Source organism: Caretta caretta, chromosome 20, assembly GCF_965140235.1.
Source record: "Caretta caretta isolate rCarCar2 chromosome 20, rCarCar1.hap1, whole genome shotgun sequence".
Classification (NCBI taxonomy): domain Eukaryota; kingdom Metazoa; phylum Chordata; order Testudines; family Cheloniidae; genus Caretta; species Caretta caretta.
The window spans coordinates 15,825,669-15,846,123 of record NC_134225.1 but is presented as its reverse complement, the minus strand read 5'-3'; the positions used below and the strand labels follow the sequence as shown (position 1 = coordinate 15,846,123).

The window sequence follows — 20,455 nt, the reverse complement described above, 5'->3', positions numbered from 1 at the left end:
ACTCCAACTCCCTGCCCCAGCCCAGAGCCCCCTCCTGCCTGAACCCCTCATTTCTGGCCCCACCCCAGAGTCTGCACCCCCAGTTAGAGTCCTCACCCCCTCCCATACCCCAATCCCCTGCCCCAGCCTAGCGAAAATGATTGAGGGTGGGGGAGAGCGAGCCACCGAGGGAGGGGGAATGTAGTGAGGGGGGGGAAGGGGAAGAAGAAAGGCTAGGGTGTTTGTTTTTGTGCAATTAGACAGTTGGTAACCTTAAGCATAAACAGCTCCCAGACCCTCAAGCTGCACTCCCAGAGTGCACAGCTCCCCTGTCAGCTGCTGTCCCAGCACACACTGCTTCACCTCTGACCCACGCTCCCAGCATGCACTGCTCCTGCCCCTCAGCTGCTGTCCCAGCCTGCACCGCTCCACCTCTGACCCACGCTCCCAGCATGCACTGCTCCTGCCCCTCAGCTGCTGTCCCAGCCTGCACCGCTCCACCTCTGACCCACGCTCCCAGCATGCACTGCTCCTGCCCCTCAGCTGCTGTCCCAGCCTGCACTGCTCCACCTCTGACCCACGTTCCCAGCATGCACTGCTCCTGCCCCTCAGCTGCTGTCCCAGCCTGCACTGCTCCACCTCTGACCCACGTTCCCAGCATGCACTGCTCCTGCCCCTCAGCTGCTGTCCCAGCCTGCACTGCTCCACCTCTGACCCACGTTCCCAGCATGCACTGCTCCTGCCCCTCAGCTGCTGTCTCAGCCTGCACTGCTCCACCTCTGACCCACGTTCCCAGCATGCACTGCTCTACCATCCAGGCTGCGCTCCATCCCCTGCCACCACTGCTGTCCCAGCCTGCACCATGGCCCCTTAGCCGCACTCCCCCTATTCGCCCCGCCCTCCCAACACGGCCTGCTCCAATCCAAGCCCGACCCTGGGGGGCGCCAGCTAACCCCTGCGCCGAGTGCCGAGTGCTCAGGCCCCTCCCACTCCGCCCCTTCCGTGGGCGGGCTGACTTGAGCAGCCTCGCTGGGGTGCCGGAGGGGAGGGGGGGTTGGAGCCTCGCTGTGGTGCCTGAAGGGGGGCGGGGGTTGGAGCCTCGCTGTGGTGCCTGAGGGGAGGGAGGGGTGAGCGCCTCGCTGTGGTGCCTGAGGGGAGGGGGGGTGAGCGCCTCGCTGTGGTGCCTGAAGGGGGGCGGGGGGTTGGAGCCTCGCTGTGGTCTCACGGCGCGGGACGCGGGAGCTTCGCGGTGCCTGCTCCGGAGCTGCAGGAGCCGCCTTCGCACTGAGACCACGCGCCCCCGGTTCGGCGCAAAGTCTGCTGGGTAACGCCTCCCGCCGGGTTCCCTTCCCCTCCCCCGGGCGGTAACCTCTTCCCTCCCCCCGGCCAGGTAGCCCTTCCCCATCCCCTCCTTCTCCCTCGCCCTCCCCCCGGCCGGGTAGCCCTTCCCTTTCCCCGGCTGGGCCAGCGGGGTAGCAAACATATTTTCTGATGGGCAACCAGATCTGAGATTCAGGTTGTCTCTAGACTGTGCAGTCCTTTAAATTCTGTCTTATTTAGACTTATAATCTTGGGGGGAAGGATTTTTTTTAGATGACCGATGCATTCAAATTGTATGAATTGCAGTGAAGACAGGAGAGAATCTAACTCTTTGCGTTTTTTGTTTGTTTTAACTTAAACATCAGGAACAAAGTTCTTCATACAGATCATGAGCCACAAGGTAGGTGTAAACGTGTTGACCTCTCAGGCAGGTGGAGGGGCTCAGGATGGAGTATTACTTTAAATGTGTATAAGAAAAGATAACTGAGCTGCCCAAATACATGGCTTAATTTTTCTTGGGAACTGGTTCTTTGAATCCTCTTAAATGTATTGGGAAAAGAGGATGTTTCAGACAAAAATCTGTGGATTTTAGCATCTTGGAGGAAACCTTTTCTCTGTGGAGCACAAGAATACGTGGTTCCCGGTACCCTACATTATACGTGGGCCCCCAAGAATAAGCTTGTATCCTATGCATGTACAGCGTAGATGTAAAGTCTACCACTTGCTGTAGTGCAGTTGATCTTTGACACTTAATAGCTGTGATGGATAAATTGAAATGACTTTAAAGTTATTTCCAGTGCCTGGAAGTTGAAGCTAGAAAAATGCAGAATGGAAATAAGGTTTATTTTTAACAGTGAGGATAACTAACCACTGGAAAAATTACTAACTGTTGTAGATTCTCCATCAAATTTTAGAAAGACTGTTAGGGGGCTTATTCCTTCACCCACTTACTTCCCTGGTCCTTCTCGCATGAACAGAGAGCAACAATACCCGAAGTCCAAAGGTGCAAACAATTCGATGTTTATTGGGGTGAACTTCCAGCAAGCATGACTCCAGTTTCCTTCCTTAGTATCCTCCTTCCCAGCTCTGACACCACAGAGCCTTACACCTGGGTCCCTGTTCCCATTCCTACCCTTAGCCAAACATGATTCCAACTTCCTTACTCCCATTCCCTGTTCCCATTTCCCCCTTTAGCAAAACATGATTCCAATTTTCTTACCCCCATTCCCTGTTCCCATCTCCCTCACCTGCATGCCCACGCCCACCCCCCTACTTCCTGATTGACTGCAGACTATATAGTAAAACTTGAGTTCTGCTTTGCTACACCTTAACCAATCATTTTCCTGAAATTTAATTAACCAATCCTAACATATTGTAACATGATTATGTACCCAATTATATCCCACCACCTTAATTAGTTTACACCCAGCAAAATTAATTATACAGCAGACAGAAACAGTCACAGACAGAGATTATACAGACAAACAACAGCAAAGTGGGAACTATAATGACAAAACAATACAGAAGTGAGGATTCCACATCCCAGCTATTGGTAAGTGAGTTCTTGCCAGACAGGATGCTATCAAACTAAGTTTCCTTTTACATTTTCTAGGCACTTCCCTTTCTCTTGAAGTGATAGGCATACAATCCTGTCCTGATAGTGCCTAACAGCCCAATAGCACCTTATTTCAATGTGACTAGTTTGGAATGTGAGGATGTGACTGTTCGCTTCCTAGCTTATGGCTGCCTCTGCTGCTTAGCCAAAGGCCTTAGCCTAAGAACAGGGCCTCAGACTGTCACAGTAAGAGAGAGCCCTTACACTGGCAGACAGTGGTTTTGATTCTTTCTTTTATACCTCTATAACTAGCCAAGTGATAAGAATACACCTAAATTCTTAAAGTACAGGCGTTTGCAGACTGGCCTGAATATCTTTATCCTAACACTCCACCCTTTTTTTTTTTCTTTTGGGATCCTCCTGCCCAGGTATCCCTGGAAAAGCATAGGACATATGGCGACACATTTCCTGATAGGGCCAGGCATCAAGGTGGAAGGTGTCGATATTCCATTTGTCCCACTGCCCCTTGTGTAGTATAGTGCCCTGCACCTTCTCTCATACGGGCATACCACACCTATTCCAATTAGTGTTCCAGACTTCCTATTATAGTGGGCCCGAGAAGGCTGGGTCCGGGTTGTCTAGTACACTGCAGGGTTTGGAGGGCTTATTACATTACTTATAGGTTATCTCCCTATGCAACGTAACACAAGTACAGGTAACAATTCAAAATCCACAGCAACACTGAGTCCTGACCACTGCAGTATGATCCAACATCCGAGACACCACCAAAACACTGCCTCTCCTCCTTCGACGAGGTCACGATCTTATTTGTCCCGTTGCTGGTAGTTGCAACAAGCTGCTCCTGCAAGTTTTGCATGCTTTTGTCCATATCATAAGTCCATTGAATGTTCACAGAGAAATGGGATATTGTCCAAACCAGCTTGACCACTTGGTATGGAATCAGGCAGTATGCCCTGGTTTGATTATTCACAGCAATAAGATTCACAGATCCATTTGTGCACCAAAGTCCAGATAGCAGCATGTAGATGTGTGTAGTTTGGTTATGGGCTGGTGTAATTGTGCCCCCAGTAATATGTACATTCCCAGCAAAACACCTTATACACATTACACCCAATTGTCCACCCCTTGCATAGGCTCCTCTATAGTCACAGGAGAGGGGCACATCCAAACATCTTCTATTGATTTACACTATTTTACACACCCCTCCATTGATTCCCAGTGAGCTCCTCCCCTTCTCATTAGTTCCATAGGGCTTGTGGGGGCCACCTTAGTTGCCATTCCATTTCCAGGTACCACAGTAGCTATTACACAGATGCTGGCCTCCTAGTTGAGCATTTTGCATTCCCATACACATCTTCCCCCACAAGGTCAGCCTTTTGAAGCCATCCCCCACCCATGTCATGAGGTTTTCTGTTCACTAAAACACAATAATGCTAGAAACAAGACAAACACCACAGACAAACAACACAAAACATAGATCCATGGTATTCTGGGTTATTTTTCCTGCTGGCGCCAGCTTGCTTGTAGAGTGTCTGAAAAACAAAAGAAACAGTTTCCACCCCCCTGGTAGGGACAGATTATTGCTTAATAATAATAATACCACTTTCTTTTACAAATTTCCTTGCTAATAGCAGGAAAAACAGAAGAATTACCTCCAGGCTGTCCTTATTTTGTTCTATAGTCAGGCTAGTGAATTACCCCACTCACTGCTCATTTATGAAATTCATGAGGTGGTGTACCTCAGTTTCCCCTCTTGTACAACAGACCAAGTTTGCAATAGTTTCTCTGCTGTACCAAGCTTTAAGTTTATTCTCAGGTAATAGCTGAGACACAGCTTCAGATTTTAGCACTGTACACACACACAAAATTCTCTTTTGCCTAACGTCCTCCTTTCACTGTGATTACTTTTTACACAACTGTACCCCGATTACACTTCCATCTTGTACAACTAGACACAACCAGGGGCAGCCAAGTTAAGTTCCAAAAGAATCCCCTTCCATCCTTTAGTGATTTTGATTACATTACCCAAAAGTCAGATAATTTTGATCAGATTCTCTCTCTGCCTGCTGCCTGCAGCAGTCCCTTATACCATTTCTGTGGGAAAAGGGCCCATTTTCCCTCAGAATAGCTGTAAAGGCTTCTGGGGACAGAAGCATAGTGGTGATAGTAGCCACTCTACCTGACCCCCTTGGAAAATTTAATTACCAAGCTTACATCCAATGTGACTCCACAGAGTTGCACATACAGTTACATTTATATAACTGGGTTTTATCGTTAAACAAAAACTTCCTTCTTGACATCTCACATAAGTATCCAAAGTACCCTCCATTAAAACTTCAGAAAAACAAGAGTGTGGAAAGGCAGGTTGCACTTTGAAACCCTTTTTTTTTTTTTTTTTCCTTCTTTCTCTCCACTTGGATACATCGCATTGGATAGGTGAGTGGCAGCCTGTAAGTCCCCCTCCCCAACAGTCTGCGCAGCTGCTTGGAGGGAGTATTGCAAACTCTCGTGATGGTAGTTGCGGGTTCTGGCAAGCCAGGGTAAAGGATTTTTTGGATAAATGGATAAGGGAGAACCAGGACCCATACCAGGTGCAGGGGTCAACCTGGGATGAGATTAAAAAGGAAATGGAGAAAGTGTTAGGGGACCCAGAGGGATGGGGGTTGGCTGAGGAGCCCACCCTCCTTGGTATATGGGTAGTGGAAGAAGGTCCCTTCCCATGGGCACTGAATGCCTTCCATGGAAAGGAGGCACTTCAGTCTGCTTATGAGAGGTTTGAAGTAAGGGCAGCATTATGGGAAGCTGCCAGTAATCTTTCAAGTTTGGTGCTGCTTCAAGTTTGGTGCTGCTTCAGCAAGGGCTGCTGAAGGGTTGTAAATTAGTTAGGGGTAGTGAAAGATGATTTGGCACAACAGGATTTAAAGTCAAAAGCAGAGTTAACAGACCACCTTTAGAGACTGGATCTGAGACTTGGTCCTGGGGGTGCGGGTGGGTGTGGGAGATGGGAACAGGGAATGGGGGTAAGAAAATTGGAATCATGTTTTGCTAAGGGCAGGAATGGGAACAGGTGTAAGGCTCTATGGTGTCAGAGCTGGGAAGGAGGACACTAAGGAAGGAAACTGGAATCATGCTTGCTGGAAGTTCACCCCAATAAACATTGAATTGTTTGCACCTTTGGACTTTGGGTATTGTTGCTCTCTGTTCATGCGAGAAGGACCAGGGAAGTAAGTGGGTGAAGGCATAAGCCCCCTAACAAAGACATCCAATTTTGATTTCAAAAGGATCTGCTCTAGGTCAAATGGGAATTAATTCATGGCAGTCCTATGCCTTGTGTTCTACAGAAGGTCAGCCTAGATCAGTAGTTTTCAATTTTTCTTCATTTGAGGACTCCTAAAAATTTTTGAATGGAGGTGCAGGACCCCTTTGGAAATCCTACACATAGTCTGTGGACCCCCAGGGGTCTGCAGGTGACAGGTTAAAAACCACTCCTAGATTATCATAATTGTCTCTTCTGGCCTTAGAAATCTGTGAATCTCCTCATTTTTCGTCTGTAGGGTTGATATTTTTAGGAGGAGAGTGACACTCAGAGACTGGCTCAAAGCGTTCTCCAACAAACCTTCAGTTCTTTCAGCATCAGTCAAATGGATTTAGAAGGCAACTATGGTAAGTGTTTCTTTGCTGGCTTCTAATATTCATGCAGGGAACTGGACTAGATGACCTCTCGAGGTCCCTTCCAGTCCTACAATTCTATATTTCTATTCATGGTTCCTGCAAAGATACAGTGAGAGACAGCTTAGATCTTTGCAAGTATGAAAATATTTTAAACTTGGTTAAAGGAGGGAGTGGAGTAAGTTTCCGCTATAGGCATTAAGTTTGGTGAATATATGCTTCTGTGTATTAGAGCAGCAGTTCACAACTTCTTTTATTCTGGGACCCAAAACCAGGTGCAGTGGTGGTCTTGCAATTCAAAACCACACAAACGTTAGAGGCAATAAAGGATGATGTGGGTCAATATCACAGCAAGAAACAATACCTAGGTTTTGCAAGGTGGGTGTGAGACTGGCTGGATAATATGTAGTTGTTGGGTCGGGGACTGGGTGTTCTGAGACAAATGCTTCTAGGCAGTGTATTGGGTGCAGATACTCTACATCATGGCCCAACCTTTGTGAGCCAGGAAGGCTGGAGTGGGGGCGTAACTGCAGCTGTGTGTGGTTCGTTTTATTTATTTAGTGTATGCAATCCGGCCAAGTCGCAGCGTTCTTATCAGTCATGTTCAAGGCATGAAGACCTCCAGGAAGTTGCCATTTTGCAGTCCTCCACAGTGTGCATCATGGTTTGTGGGTTCCCACATTGACCTAGTGGACTATGTCCCCCAGCTGCAGCATGTCTGTGGTCTGGAGAAATGGAGGATCCAACTAGCAGATCAAATTTGCTGTGTGGGGTACAAACTGGTTATAAAGCTACAGTCATGTCTTGTGCAGCCAGGGCCTAAATCAGTTTCCTGGGGATCATCCCAGTGAAGTGACTGTTCTTATTAAGGCCCTGTCCTTGCCATAATTCATAATTGACTTTATTACCAGTGGCTGGCTCCAAAATGCGTTTTGCTACAGACGCAACATGGTTAATATCCTGTTAGTACAAGGGCTGTCAAGCAATTAAAAAATGTAATCGCACACTTAAAAATAATAGAATACCATTTAAACATTTGTGGATGTTTTCTACATTTTCAAATATATTTATTTCAATTACAACACAGAATACAAAGTGTACAGTGCTCACTTATATTTATTTTTTATTACAAATATTTATACTGTACAAAAAAACAAAAGAAATAGTGTTTTTCACTTTGCATTATATTACTTGTATTAGGTCATCTCTTTATCATGAAAGTTGAACTCGCAAGTGTAGAATTATGTACAAAAAAATTGCATTCTCAAATAAAACAATGTAAAACTTTAGAGCCTACAAGTACACTCAGTCTTACTTCTTGTTCAGCCAATTGCTAAGACAAACAAGTTTGTTTACATTTGCAGGAGATAATGTGTCCATGCTGATGAGTTCTGCTCAATAATGATCCAAAGCAGTGTGGCCCAACACATGTTCACTTTCATCATCTGAGTTGGATGCCACCAGCAGAAGGCTGATTTTCTCTTTTGGTGGTTTGGCTCTGTAGTTTCCACATTGGAGTACTGCTCTTTTAAGACTTCTGAAAGCATGCTCCACACCTCGTTCCTCTCAGATTTTGGAAGGCACTTCAGATTCTTAAACCTTGGGTCGAGTACTGGAGCTATCTTTAGAAATCTCAGATTGGTACCTTCTTTGCGTTTGGTCAGATCTGCAGGGAAAGTGTTCTTAAAATGAGCAACATGTGCTGGGTCATCATCCACGACTGCTATAACAGGGAATCTGTGGCAGCGTGCGGTGAAACAGTGCAGGGGGCGCACCGCTCTCCCCCAAGGAGTTCAGTCACACGTTATTTAACCCATTATTTTTTTAACAAGTGCCATCCGCATGGAAGCACGTCCTCTGGAACAGTGGCCGAGGCATGAAGGGGCATACGAATGTTCAGCATCTCTGGCATGTAAATACCTTGCAATGCCGGCTACAAAAGTGCCTGTTCTCACTTTCAGGTGACATTGTGAATAAGAAGTGGGCAGCATATCTCCCATAAATGTCAACAGACTTGTTTCTCTCAGTGATTGACTGAACAAGAAGTAGGAGTGAGTAGACTTGTAAGGTCTAAAGTTTTACATTGGTTTGTTTTTGAGTGCAGTTATGTAACAAAAAAATCTACATTTGTAAGTTGCACTTTCATGATAAAGAGATTGCACTTCAGTACTTGTATGAGGTGAATTGAAAAATGGGATTTCTTTTGTTTATGATTTTTACAGTGCAAATATTTGCAATAAATAGAATAGAGTGAGCACTGTACCTTTTGTATTCTGTGTTGTAACTGAAATCAATATATTTGAAAATGTAGAAAACGTCCACAAATGTGTAATACGCAATAGAATACCAATTGAAATGTAACTGCGATTCATTTTTTTAATAATTTTTTTTGAGTTAATCGCGTGAGTTAACTGTGATTAATCGACAGCCCTAATTAGTACCATGGTCAGGAAAGGGTGCTGCCCTCTCCAGAGGCCTAGCCAGGTATATGGTGTTGGTTTGATGCACTGGGGACTTTTTTTCCCCCTATAGTAGATCATGGATGCACGGGCTTGGTGCTCTGGAACCACTGAATGAAGTTCAGGGCTTGTCTACGCTTCCGCTTAAGTTGTTGTCACTTATGTCGGTCACGGATATGAAAAAGCCACCCCCCTGAGCTGTCCGCACCAGCACTAAGTCAGTGGGACACACTCTCATTCTCTCATAGCTTCCACCTTTCACTGAGGTGGAGTAATTATGCTGACAGGAAAGCACTCTCTGGTCTTCATAGTGTATTTACACTACTGCCCTACATTAGCGCAGCTGCAGTGAGTCTGGTGAAGAGTAGCCCCCGGACCAGGACCCTCTTGCAGTGTGACTACCCCTCGGGGCACACTCTCACTAGGACAAGCCTCCTGGGCTTCAGCTCCTCCTTGCTCTGACCTCGGAGCATTCAGCATCCCTGTCTCACGCCTGCAGTGAGCCACCTGAATAGGACACCTGGGGAAACCTTACACGCCCTCCAAAGGGGCCATGCACCCCCGACTTCAGCAGTCAGGAGTGACTCTCAGCCAGCGGTGTAAAACAGAAGGGTTTATTAGTCGTCTGGAACACAGCATAGAGCAGAATCTTGTTAGCACAGAAAGCAGGAAGTTACAGCAAAGTTCAACTTGAGGAGACCCAGAGCCATGGGTCTCTCCTCCTGAGTCCAAAACCAGGAGTCTGGCCTGGCAGTCAGTTGCCAGGATACAACTATTGTCTGGGCCCAGGGAGCTAGACGGCACTTGCACCTTCCCTCTCAGGGTATCTGCAAAGGTCACACACCCTTATCCCACCACCTAGATACTTGTGCAACACATAGGGAAAACTGAGGCGCGCACAGTATTCATGCAAACACTAGGACATTTTCCACTTCGTCACAAGTAGCCATTTGTCCTAAGTACCTGTGCCAGTCTTTCTCAATGGCCTGTCCCTCAGATCTCCCTGACACTGTTTAGAAAGGCTGCAAGCTTTGGATTCACCAAGGGCAAGTGACGCCTGACCAACCTGATTGCCTTCTATGATGAGATAACTGGTTCTGTGGATATGGGGAAAGCAGTGCATGTGATATATCTTGACTTTAGCAAAACTTTTGATACGGTCTCCCACAGTATTATTGCCAGCAAGTTAAAGTAGTGTTGACTGGATGAATGGACTATAAGGTGGATAGAAAGCTGGCTAGATTGTTGGGCTCAACGGGTAGTGATCAATGGCTCCATGTCTAGTTGGCAGCTGATATCAAGCGGAGTGCCCCAGGGGTCAGTCCTGGGGCTGGTTTTGTTCAACATCTTTATTAATGGTCTGGATGATGGGATTAATTGCACCCTCAGCAAGTTTGCAGATGACACTAAACTGGGAGGAGAAGTAGATACGCTGGAAGGTAGGGAAGGGTCCAGAGTGACCTAGACAAATTGGAGGATTGGGCCAAAAGAAATCTGATATGGGTCCTCACTATGTTCAGTGAGTGTTGGGCTCTTAAGCACCTGCCAACCTCTGCACTTTACAGGGCCAAGTGCACTGTAGTGCAAATTGCATCCTTAACTCCAGGACAAGGACAAGTGCAGAGTTCTTCACTTACGAAGGAAGGAAATCCCATGCACTGCTACAGTGCAGAAAAGGACCTGAGGATTACAGTGGATGAGAAGCTGGATATGAGTCAGCAGTGTGCCCTTGTTGCCAAGAAGGCCAATGGTATATTGGGCTGTATTAGTAGGAACATTTCCAGCAGATCGAGGGAAGTGGTTATTCCCCTCCATTTGGCACTGGTGAGGCCACACCTGGAGTGTTGCGTCCAGTTTTGGTCCCCCCACTACAGAAGGGATGTGGACAAATTGGAGGGAGTCCAGCGGAGGGCAACGAAAATTATTAAGGAGCTGGGGCACATGACTTACAAGGAGAGGCTGAGGGAACTGGGGTTACTTAGTCTGCAGAAGTGAAGAGTGAGGGGGAATTTGATAGCAGCCTTTAACTACCTGAAGGGGGGTTCCAAAGAGGATAGAGCAAGGCTGTTTTCAGTGGTGGCAGATGACAGAACAAGAAGCAATGGTCTCAAGTTGCAGTGCGGGAGGTTTAGGTTGGATATTAGGAAACACTATTTCACTAGGAGGGCGGTGAAGCACTGGAATGGGTTACCTAGGGAGATGGTGGAAACTCCATCCTTAGAGGTTTTCAAGGCCTGGCTTGACAAAGCCTTGGTTTGGATTATTTAGTTGGTGTTGGTCTTGCTTTGAGCAGGGGTTTGGACTAGATGACCTCCTGAGGTCCCTTCCAACCCTGATATTCTATGATTCTAAGCTGGTCCCTGGTATCAAAAAGGTTGATTACATAAATCAGTGTTTTTTCAATCTGGCCCATCCCCCTTACTTCCAGCTATCTAGAAAACCTCCCACAGTCTGTTGGCCCATGTTCCTTTCTGTGCATGCCCTCTGTACACTGATACAAACGTGGATAAATAGCATGGAAGGTGTGAGGGGAGACACATTTGTGATGGCAAGAAAGCTGCTGCATGGACACAAACTGAATCCTGAAGAAGAGGTCCATGTATGCTTGAAAGCTTGTGTCTCTCACTATCAGAAGTTGGTCCTCCCCTACCTTGTCCCTTCTGTGTAACTGTTAAGTGATTAAGGTGACTCGTGCCTGTCTCTGGGTCATAGTATGGACTAGGAGGGAACATTTTCAAAAAGTGCCTGTGACTTAGACCCTCACTATGTTCAGTGAGTGTTGGGCTCTTAAGCACCTGCCAACCTCTGCACTTTACAGGGCCAAGTGCACTGTAGTGCAAGTTGCATCCTTAACTCCAGACATGTTTGTTTGAGTTTGATTTTTTTCTTAATCCAGCAGAGATGGCCTTGGAGTCTGAAGGTAAATGCAAAAGGATTTACTTCAGAATGCCGTGCTTCTGCCAATCCTTAGCATGTCACTGCTGTACAACTAGCTAATTTGGTAGCTTCAAGGGTTTTTATAGTAATGTTTATTTCCAGCTCACTGTTCTGCATAAGTATAGTCATTAATATGTACTGGCCACTCTGCCCTACTGATTGCACTTTCCTCATTTTTAATTGAATATTCCACTCACCCAAAATCCGAAGTGAATTTGGTTGGGTACACACAGTGAGTGCCAACTTAGCAGTTTGGCATTTTTGTCTTGGCTATTAAAAATTGATAGCTTAACCCCATTAGAGGGCAGCTCCAGTACCTAGTATGTTTCCACTCTTGTTAATTGTGTTGATGGTGAACTTAGATCTTGTTTTACAGAATGTTTTCTTTTGTCTTTTTATTCCTTCTCTTCCAGTTGATGCTTTGGATCCAGAGAGGTTAATACAATGTCCCTATGATAACTATCATCAAATCAGGGCCTGTCGGTTTCCCTATCATCTTATAAAGTGCAGGAAGGTAGGATGGGATGTTAAGGTCTCTAATGCACTTGGGAAATCATATTTTTGTAAATGCTAATGCATGGTGAGCTCAGTACGCTGTGCTGCCTTTTGCTAGAAGGATGCATTCACTTGCTATTAGGCTGGAAGAAGCCGTCTTTATTTCATATTTACATCGCTCATCCATTTACCACTTCGTAAAAGCATCCAGTTCATATTTAGTAATGCCCTTCAGATCAGTGCATTTACCCTGAAGAAAGGCGAAACAGGTTCTTCAGAATACCTAGCTCAGTGATGGGATCCTATTCTCTTCCAACAGTTCACTCATGGGACCAGGGTATTTACTTCCCACTCAGGCCATGCAGCCAGTGTTAGATGGATGCCTTCTGGCTGGCCAAAGCAGAAGTGATCTGATGTTGCAGTTAATTCTTTACTTTGCAATCAGAGCAGGAGAGCTGCTAAGCCATCTTTTTTTTATATTGCTAATAACTCTATTCAGTGTACATCTGTCTGCAAGTCCCTCTTCTCAGTCTTCTATCCTGGGCGAGAATGCTGTATATTTAAGAGGAGAATCTGCTCCTTTCTTTTGTCCTCTCAGTCTAGTATCTTATTTTAAGCTCTCCAGTGCTAGTGTATATTAGTTGTACTGGTATAAGCACACTTATACCGGTATAACTGCATCCACGTGTTAAGATGATGTCCTGGTATGATTGTATTGGTTAGGAATCACACCCCTAGCCAACATCGCTATAGTGATAGAAAAGCCATGCAGAGCAAGCCTGAGCAGTGGGTTCTTCCTCTTTGTATTCTTGCTCTTTTCTAAGGGTAAAGGCTCTTCATTCAGTGGGGGACAGTAGTGCTCTTCTATGTCCACACTAGTTTACCTATACTGGCAAAATGCTCCCAATGTAGATGTGGCCTCAGCTGGAACATTGAGTAACTTCCCTCCTGTTTCAGAAGGGTTAAATTAACTGCAAAGACTTAAGCTCTAGCGCAGGCAGAGACTTATCATAGAATATCGGGGTTGGAAGGGACCTCAGGAGGTCATTTAGTCCAACTCCCTGCTCAAAGCAGGACCAATCCCCAATTAAATCATCCCAGCCAGGGCTTTGTCAAGGCTGACCTTAAAAACTTCTAAGGAAGAAGATTCCACCACCACCTTAGGTAACGCATTCCAGTGCTTCACCACCCTCTTAGTGAAAAAGTTATCCAACTTTTAATAACTTTTAATCCTAATATCCAACCTAAACCTCCCCCACTGCAACTTGAGACCATTACTCCTCGTTCTGTCATCTGGTACCACTGAGAACAGTCTAGATCCATCCTCTTTGGAACCCCCTTTCAGGTAGTTGAAAGCAGCTATCAAATCCCCCCCTCCTCCTTCTCTGCCGCAGACTAAACAATCCCTGTTCCCTCAGTTTCTCCTCATAAGTCACGTGTTCCAGTCCCCTAATCATTCTTGTTGCCCTCCGCTGGACGTTTTCCAATTTTTTTCACATCCTTCTTGTAGAGTGGGGCCCAAAACTGGACACAGATGAGGCCTCACCAATGTCGAGTAGAGGGGAATGATCACGTCCCTAGCTCTGCTGGCAATGCCCCTACTTATACATCCCAAAATGTCATTGGCCTTCTTGGCAACAAGGGCACACTGTTGACTCATATCCAGCTTCTCGTCCACTGTCACCCCTAGGTCCTTTTCTGCAGAACTGTTGCTGAGCCATTCGGTCCCTAGTCTGTAGCGGTGCATGGGATTCTTCCGTCCTAAGTGCAGGACTCTGCACTTGTCCTTGTTGAACCTCATCAGATTTCTTTTGGCACAATCTTCCAACTTGTCTAGGTCCCTCTGTATCCTATCCCTACCCTCCAGTGTATCTACCTCTCCTCCCAGTTTAGTGTCATCTGCAAACTTGCTGAGGGTGCAATCCACACCATCCTCCAGATCCTTAATGAAGATACTCAACAAAACCAGCCCCAGGACCGACCCTTGGGGCACTCCACTTGATACCAGCTGCTAACTAGACATGGAGCCATTGATCACTACCCGTTGAGCCCGACAATCTAAACAGCTTTCTATCTACCTTATAGTTCATTCATCCAGCCCATACTTCTTTAACTTGCTGGCAAGAATACTGTGGGAGACCATGTCAAAAGCTTTGCTAAAGTCAAGGAATAACACGTCCACTGCTTTCCCTTCATCCACAGAACCAGTTATCTCATCATAGAAGGAAATTAGATTAGTCAGGCATGTCTTGCCCTTGGTGAATCCATGCTGACTGTTCCTGATCACTTTCCTCTCCTCTAAGTGCTTCAGAATTGATTCCTTGAGGACCTGCTCCATGATTTTTCCAGGGACTGAGGTGAGGCTGACTGGCCTGTAGTTCCCTGGATCCTCCTCCTTTCCTTTTTTAAAGATGGGCACTACATTAGCCTTTTTCCAGTCATCTGGGACCTCCCCCGATCGCCATGAGTTTTCAAAGATAATGGCCAATGACTCTGTAGTCGTATCTGCCAACTCCTTTAGCATTCTCGGATGCAGCGCATCCGGCCCCATGGACTTGTGCTCATCCAGCTTTTCTAAATAGTCCCGAACCACTTCTTTCTCCACAGAGGGCTGGTCACCTCCTCCGCATGCTGTGCTGCCCAGTGCAGTAGTCTGGGAGCTGACCTTGTTCGTGAAGACGGAGGCAAAAAAAGTACATTAGCTTTTTCCACATCCTCTGTCACTAGGTTGCCTCCATCATTCACACTTTCCTTGACTTTCTTCTTGTTCTCTAGTTTGTCGCTTACTTAATTTAAAAATAAAGTGGCTGAATTATTTAGGGTTTCAAAGCACTTACTCCCCATGTAGGGTTTTTAGGGCAATTTCATCTGTGCACTGAACCATGCCAGTGATGACACTGCAGCATGTGTTTCACTGTGCTTGTTCTGGGGCTGATCTTCAATCAGATAAATGCAGGGCGTAGTTTAAATGTGAAAATAAACAAACATAGGCTGTATCATAAAGGATGCATATGCTTTGCTGTTTTTCCACTGCTTTTGTGCTCAGGACCTGAACTAAGTTTGACTTTCCTTGTTTTAATTTTTTCAACCTATTTCAGGATGCAGATTGCACAAACCCTTCTCTAGTGATTAGAAAACACAAGGGTTTGGGTGAATTCAGTGAGATAGCGCATGCTTTTTCTGTTTCTCTAGAACCACCCTGAAATTGCAAAGCAGCTAGCCACATGCCCCTTTAATGCCCGCCATCAGGTTCCCAGAGCTGAGATCAGCCATCATATATCAAGCTGTGATGACAAAAGCTGCATTGAGGAAGACATTGGTGAGAAAATATTAGACTCCTTTGGCTCTGTAAACTCACTTTGGGAACTCTTGGGCTAACAGAGTTCTAACGTAACTTCTGCTGTTAATGTTAGATTGTTTTAATGCTCTATTATTCCATAAGCAACCCTTTACCTATAGTGCTTCATGATCCTGAAGCAGTAGGAATCCTTTAAGGCTTGAGTTTCATTCATTCTGTGTCCATGCAAATTCTCCTAAGCATCTGAGAGGCAACTGGCTTGCATTACATGTGTTATCTGCCAGAGATTTTAGCATTAAAATGGGAACTGTGCATTATGCCATAAACTGTGTGTGTTGAATGAGATCTAGTTGGGAATCTGGATGGCTTAGAGAGGACAGATAGTGGCCATGAGAGGGGTGGGTCTCCAGTGCAGATCTGACCTGATAGTGACCAAAAATCTTTATAGCCTGTCTAGTGGCATATGTGAAATAAATTGGTCTCAGTCCAGTTCTTAATGGACAAGTGTCTAGACCATAACAATCCTCACTTCTGTTACATCCTACTTGACTATCTTAGCAGAAAAGCCATGATTGAGCCAGGGAGGCTGAACAACTTTCCCAACAGAAGTTGGGTTCCTCCAGTTCAGAGTGGGGCAAGTTGGGGAGGGGACTATGGAGAAGCTTCCCTACCACTGCCCATGCTGTCTGCTCTGTGATGAGGAGTTCACTATCCAGGTCTGTCAGCCCAGCACCTAAATCACTTGGTTATGTGGGTCGTGTTCCAGTTCTTCCCCCCACTGATATCTATATGGCTATCACTACACTGGAAAACGTACCTATTCTCTGGCAAATGTAGAGTTGTACGGAAGATAACAATGATGTGCATGTTAATGTAGACAGGGCTTAGAGCATGACAGTAGTGAAAAAACCCTGAGAAGATTTTTGTGACATGACAGTAGAAACACACCTGAACCCTCTCCCAATTCGTATGTTGGAGCAGTTGCACCATTGCTGAAAAATGTGTGCAGAATTGTTTAGCTTTAGAAAAGGCCTAAAACAGGCATTGGCAAATGGGGGCCACATCCACCCTGCCAGATCATTTGATTTGGCTTGCCAAACATTCGGTGTTGTAGCAAACCTTTCTGAGTTAGACAATATATAGCCTCTATGGCCCACCAAAGGGTTCTCATGGATTTTGTATCCCTTTGCTACCTTCAAGATGCCCATCCCTGGCCTCAAGAGTTTTGCTCCTAAGACTAGGGGAGTACCTGATCAGCTTCCAGTGTATGCTGCTCCTCGCCAAGGCCTAGAGCTATTCTGCAGCTAGGTCAAAAAATGATTAATGTACCTAAAATAGGATTTTATTTTGTCCAAAAAGATTTTCTCACTAAGACTCTTCTTTGCTTTAAGTGAGTCAGTCAAATAACTGCCAGGGAGAGAAGATGAACATTGTCAGCATGTGGCAGCCGCCCCCATGTGACGAAGATTGGGATAGAGGTAAGGAAGTAGGTTGATGACATGGGCTGTCAGCGCCTGCTGTTCCCTTCTTCTTGTCCCCGAAGAAGTCACATGGACTAGGAGAGAGAGGTCCCATAGATCCTTCTGCACAGATCATGTGTGGGACACCCAATTGTACTGTCCCTGAACAAATGAAGTTCTCCTGCTTCACAGGCTCTTCCACATGCCTTCTATTCTCTACAAAACTTCTGTTATTTTCCATATAGTCTGTTGCACCATCTGTGCTTTGATGAAAATGGAAATTGATGATAACCTTTACACTTTATATTTCTCAGTTAAATGTCTGCTTTGCTGTCACTTATGCCAAGCCTTAGAAAATTCTCATTCCGTTTTGTAAACCTAGCAGCGTCTCTGCCATATTTCTTATTTGATGTTGCTATGACGCTTGCAGAAGTTACTCGGTACTGAGCCACAATGATGTCTGTTTCCTTTTGGCAGATCTACAGGAGCAATCAAATTCTACTTTCGTTTGGGGCACGTTCAGTAGTGGCATAAACAACAGGTAGCAAAAGGTGTATTTCTTGTGACAGTGATTTCCATAAAAGATGTGCTTTCAAACTACTTTGAACTCATGCTGCTGTGTTGTTGGGAAGATGCAATTTACTTTATGAATCCTATTTTTGGGGTGTTGGTGGGGGCGTTCCCACTGGCGTGACTCAACATTCCTGTGCCCCTGGGTCAATGTTTCCTGTCTCCTTTCAGTGGCAGATCCATAGGAGAGTATAAGAACATACTGTTGCTACCAGATAATGGTTACTCCTCTAGTTCTACTGTAGTACTATTAGTGCTGATGGTCCTGGGTTCAATCCCCACTGGTTCTATATTTGTTGGGGGGGTTATTAAACACTAAACTGTTCTGCTGGGCTTGATAGAAATGCAGACTGATGTCAGCTGTTAAGCAATTTAGGCTTAAACTTCTGACAGCTAATCTAATCTCTCATGACCTGAGTCAGAAATAATCATTTTGTTGTTTGTGTAATCACAATGCAGGATTGGAAAATGAAGCATAATGTGTCTGGTCATTATCTCTGTTTCACCCCTGAACACCCAAATCATTGTACTGTGCCTTACCTGTCTAATCAGAGGTCATCAACATATGAACTTCTACAGCCTGTAACAGTGACATAGAATTGTAGGACTGAAGGGACCTCGAGGTCCTCTAGTCCAGTCCCATGCACTCATGGCAGGACTAAGTATTATCTAGACCAGTGGTTTTCAAACTGCGGGTTGTGACCCAGAACTGGGTTGCGGAATGAAAGGCACTGGGCCGCGGCGGCTCTCGTCAGCACTGCTGACCGGGCCGTTAAAAGTCCCGTCGGTGGTGCTGCCCAGCTAAGGCAGGCTAGTCCCAGGCTGTTCCAACACTGCACTGTGCCCTGGCAGCGACCGGCAGCGACCAGAAGCAGGTCCAGCTCCTAGGTGGGGGGTGAGTCCCAGGGCTCCATGCGCTGCCCCCGCCCAGAGCACTGGCTCTGCACTCCCATTGGCCAGTTCCCGGCCAGTGGGAGCTGGGTGGGGCAATGCCTGTGGGCGAGAGCCATGTGGAGCTGCTTGCACCCCTGCGCCTAGGAGCCGGACATGCTGCTGGCCGCTTCCGGGGTGCAGAGTTGTCCGCGGTGCCAGGAAAGGCAGGAAGCCTGCCTCTGCACCCCAGCTGCACCGCTGACCAGGAGCCTCCCCAGGTAACACCACACCCCTGCCCCAGCTCTGAACCCCCCAAACCCAGAGCCCCCTCCTGCAGCCCCAGCCCAGAGCCCTGACCCCCTCCCACACTCTGAGCCCCTCATTCCTGGCCGCAGCCCACACCCCAGACTCCTCATCCCCAGCTCCTTTGGATCACGGGCATCAACAATTTTTTTCAACTGGGTCACCAGAAAAAAAGTTTGAAAACCACTGATCTAGACCATCCCTCACAGCTGTCTGTCTAACCTGCTCTTAAAAATCTCCAGTGATGGAGATTCTGCAACCTCCCTAAGCAATTTATTCCAGTGCTCAACCACTTGGACAAAAGGAAAAACTTCCTGTCAAACCTAAACCGCCCTTGCTGAAATTTAAGCCCATTGTTTCTTGTCCTATTCTCAGTGGTTAAAGAGAACAGTTTTTCTCCCTTTTCCTTGTAGCAACCTTTTATCTACTTGAAAACCATTATGTCCTTCCTCAGTCTTCTCTTCTCCAGGCTAAACAAACCCAATTTTTTTCAATCTTCCCCCATAGGTCATGTTTTCTAGACCTTTAATCAGTTTTGTTGCTCTTCTCTGAACTTCCTTCAATTTGTCCACATCTTTCCTGAAATGTGGCACCAATCATTGGACACAATCCTCCAGATTTCAGAGTAACAGCCGTGTTAGTCTGTATTCGCAAAAAGAAAAGGAGTACTTGTGGCACCTTAGAGACTAACCAATTTATTTGAGCATAAGCTTTCGTGAGCTGCAGCTCACTTCATCGGATGCATACTGTGGAAACTGCAGAAGACATTATATACACAGAGACCATGAAACAATACCTCCTCCCACCCCACTCTCCTGCTGGTAATAGCTTATCCAAAGTGATCGCTCTCCTTACAATGTGCATGATAATCAAGTTGGGCCATTTCCAGCACAAATCCAGGTTTTCCCACCCCGCCCCTTTCCAGATGACATTTAATCAGCATGGACTAGAGCAGTAGAATTACTTCTCGCGTCTTGCTTACAACACTCCTGCTAATGCATCTCAGAATGACTCCTATTTAGCTTGTGATCCAGTTTGACCCTCAGATCCTTTTCTTCAGTACTCCATCCTAGGCAAGTCATTTCCCATTTTGTATGTGTGCAACTGATAGTGGAGTACTCTGAATTTGTTCTTATTGAATTTCATCCTGTGACGGGTTCCCCCAGGGGTGCCACCTGGGACTGGGGTTCCACTGAGCCCACTGACTCACCAGCCTGGGCTCCCTCTCAGCACTGTGCTGCTGTCACAGGCTATAGACTGCTCCTAGACCTACACTCCCAGCAGCATTCACACAGGCAGGGACACACCCAGCTGCAGTTTCATGCAGGCTTTGGACAGCCACTGCATGATCCAGCAATAGAGAGGCTACAGCCAAAATAACCCCCAGTCTGGGACCCCAGAGCTGTACCATCCCGCCCTGATCAAAACCCCAATCAGTATGAATTTATTACCCAGTTCGCCATTCCCTCAATGTGGAGAGGACAATGCATACTTGTGTTAACCAGGCTGAGATTTT

General features: G+C 46.3%; 1 protein-coding gene across 3 annotated transcripts in view; it reads left to right on the top strand.

Annotated features, from left to right (window-relative positions):
- The first annotated feature begins 1,148 nt into the window (after nucleotides 1-1,148).
- LOC125627550 (gametocyte-specific factor 1) overlaps nucleotides 1,149-20,455 on the top strand; it is a 31,048-nt gene continuing 11,741 nt past the window's right edge. The window contains exons 1-7 of one of the 3 annotated variants that reach the window (XM_075121828.1): nucleotides 1,149-1,303; nucleotides 1,665-1,699; nucleotides 6,430-6,538; nucleotides 12,354-12,454; nucleotides 15,628-15,754; nucleotides 17,125-17,211; nucleotides 17,671-17,734. In XM_075121828.1, coding sequence (XP_074977929.1) covers nucleotides 6,517-6,538; nucleotides 12,354-12,454; nucleotides 15,628-15,754; nucleotides 17,125-17,211; nucleotides 17,671-17,734 — 401 coding nt within the window. In that variant the 5' untranslated portion in view covers nucleotides 1,149-1,303; nucleotides 1,665-1,699; nucleotides 6,430-6,516. Of the gene's footprint in view, nucleotides 1,304-1,374; nucleotides 1,700-6,429; nucleotides 6,539-12,353; nucleotides 12,455-15,627; nucleotides 15,755-17,124; nucleotides 17,212-17,670; nucleotides 17,735-20,455 lie in introns of those variants that run through there. The other 2 variants (XM_075121830.1, XM_075121829.1) reach the window with 2 other exon arrangements.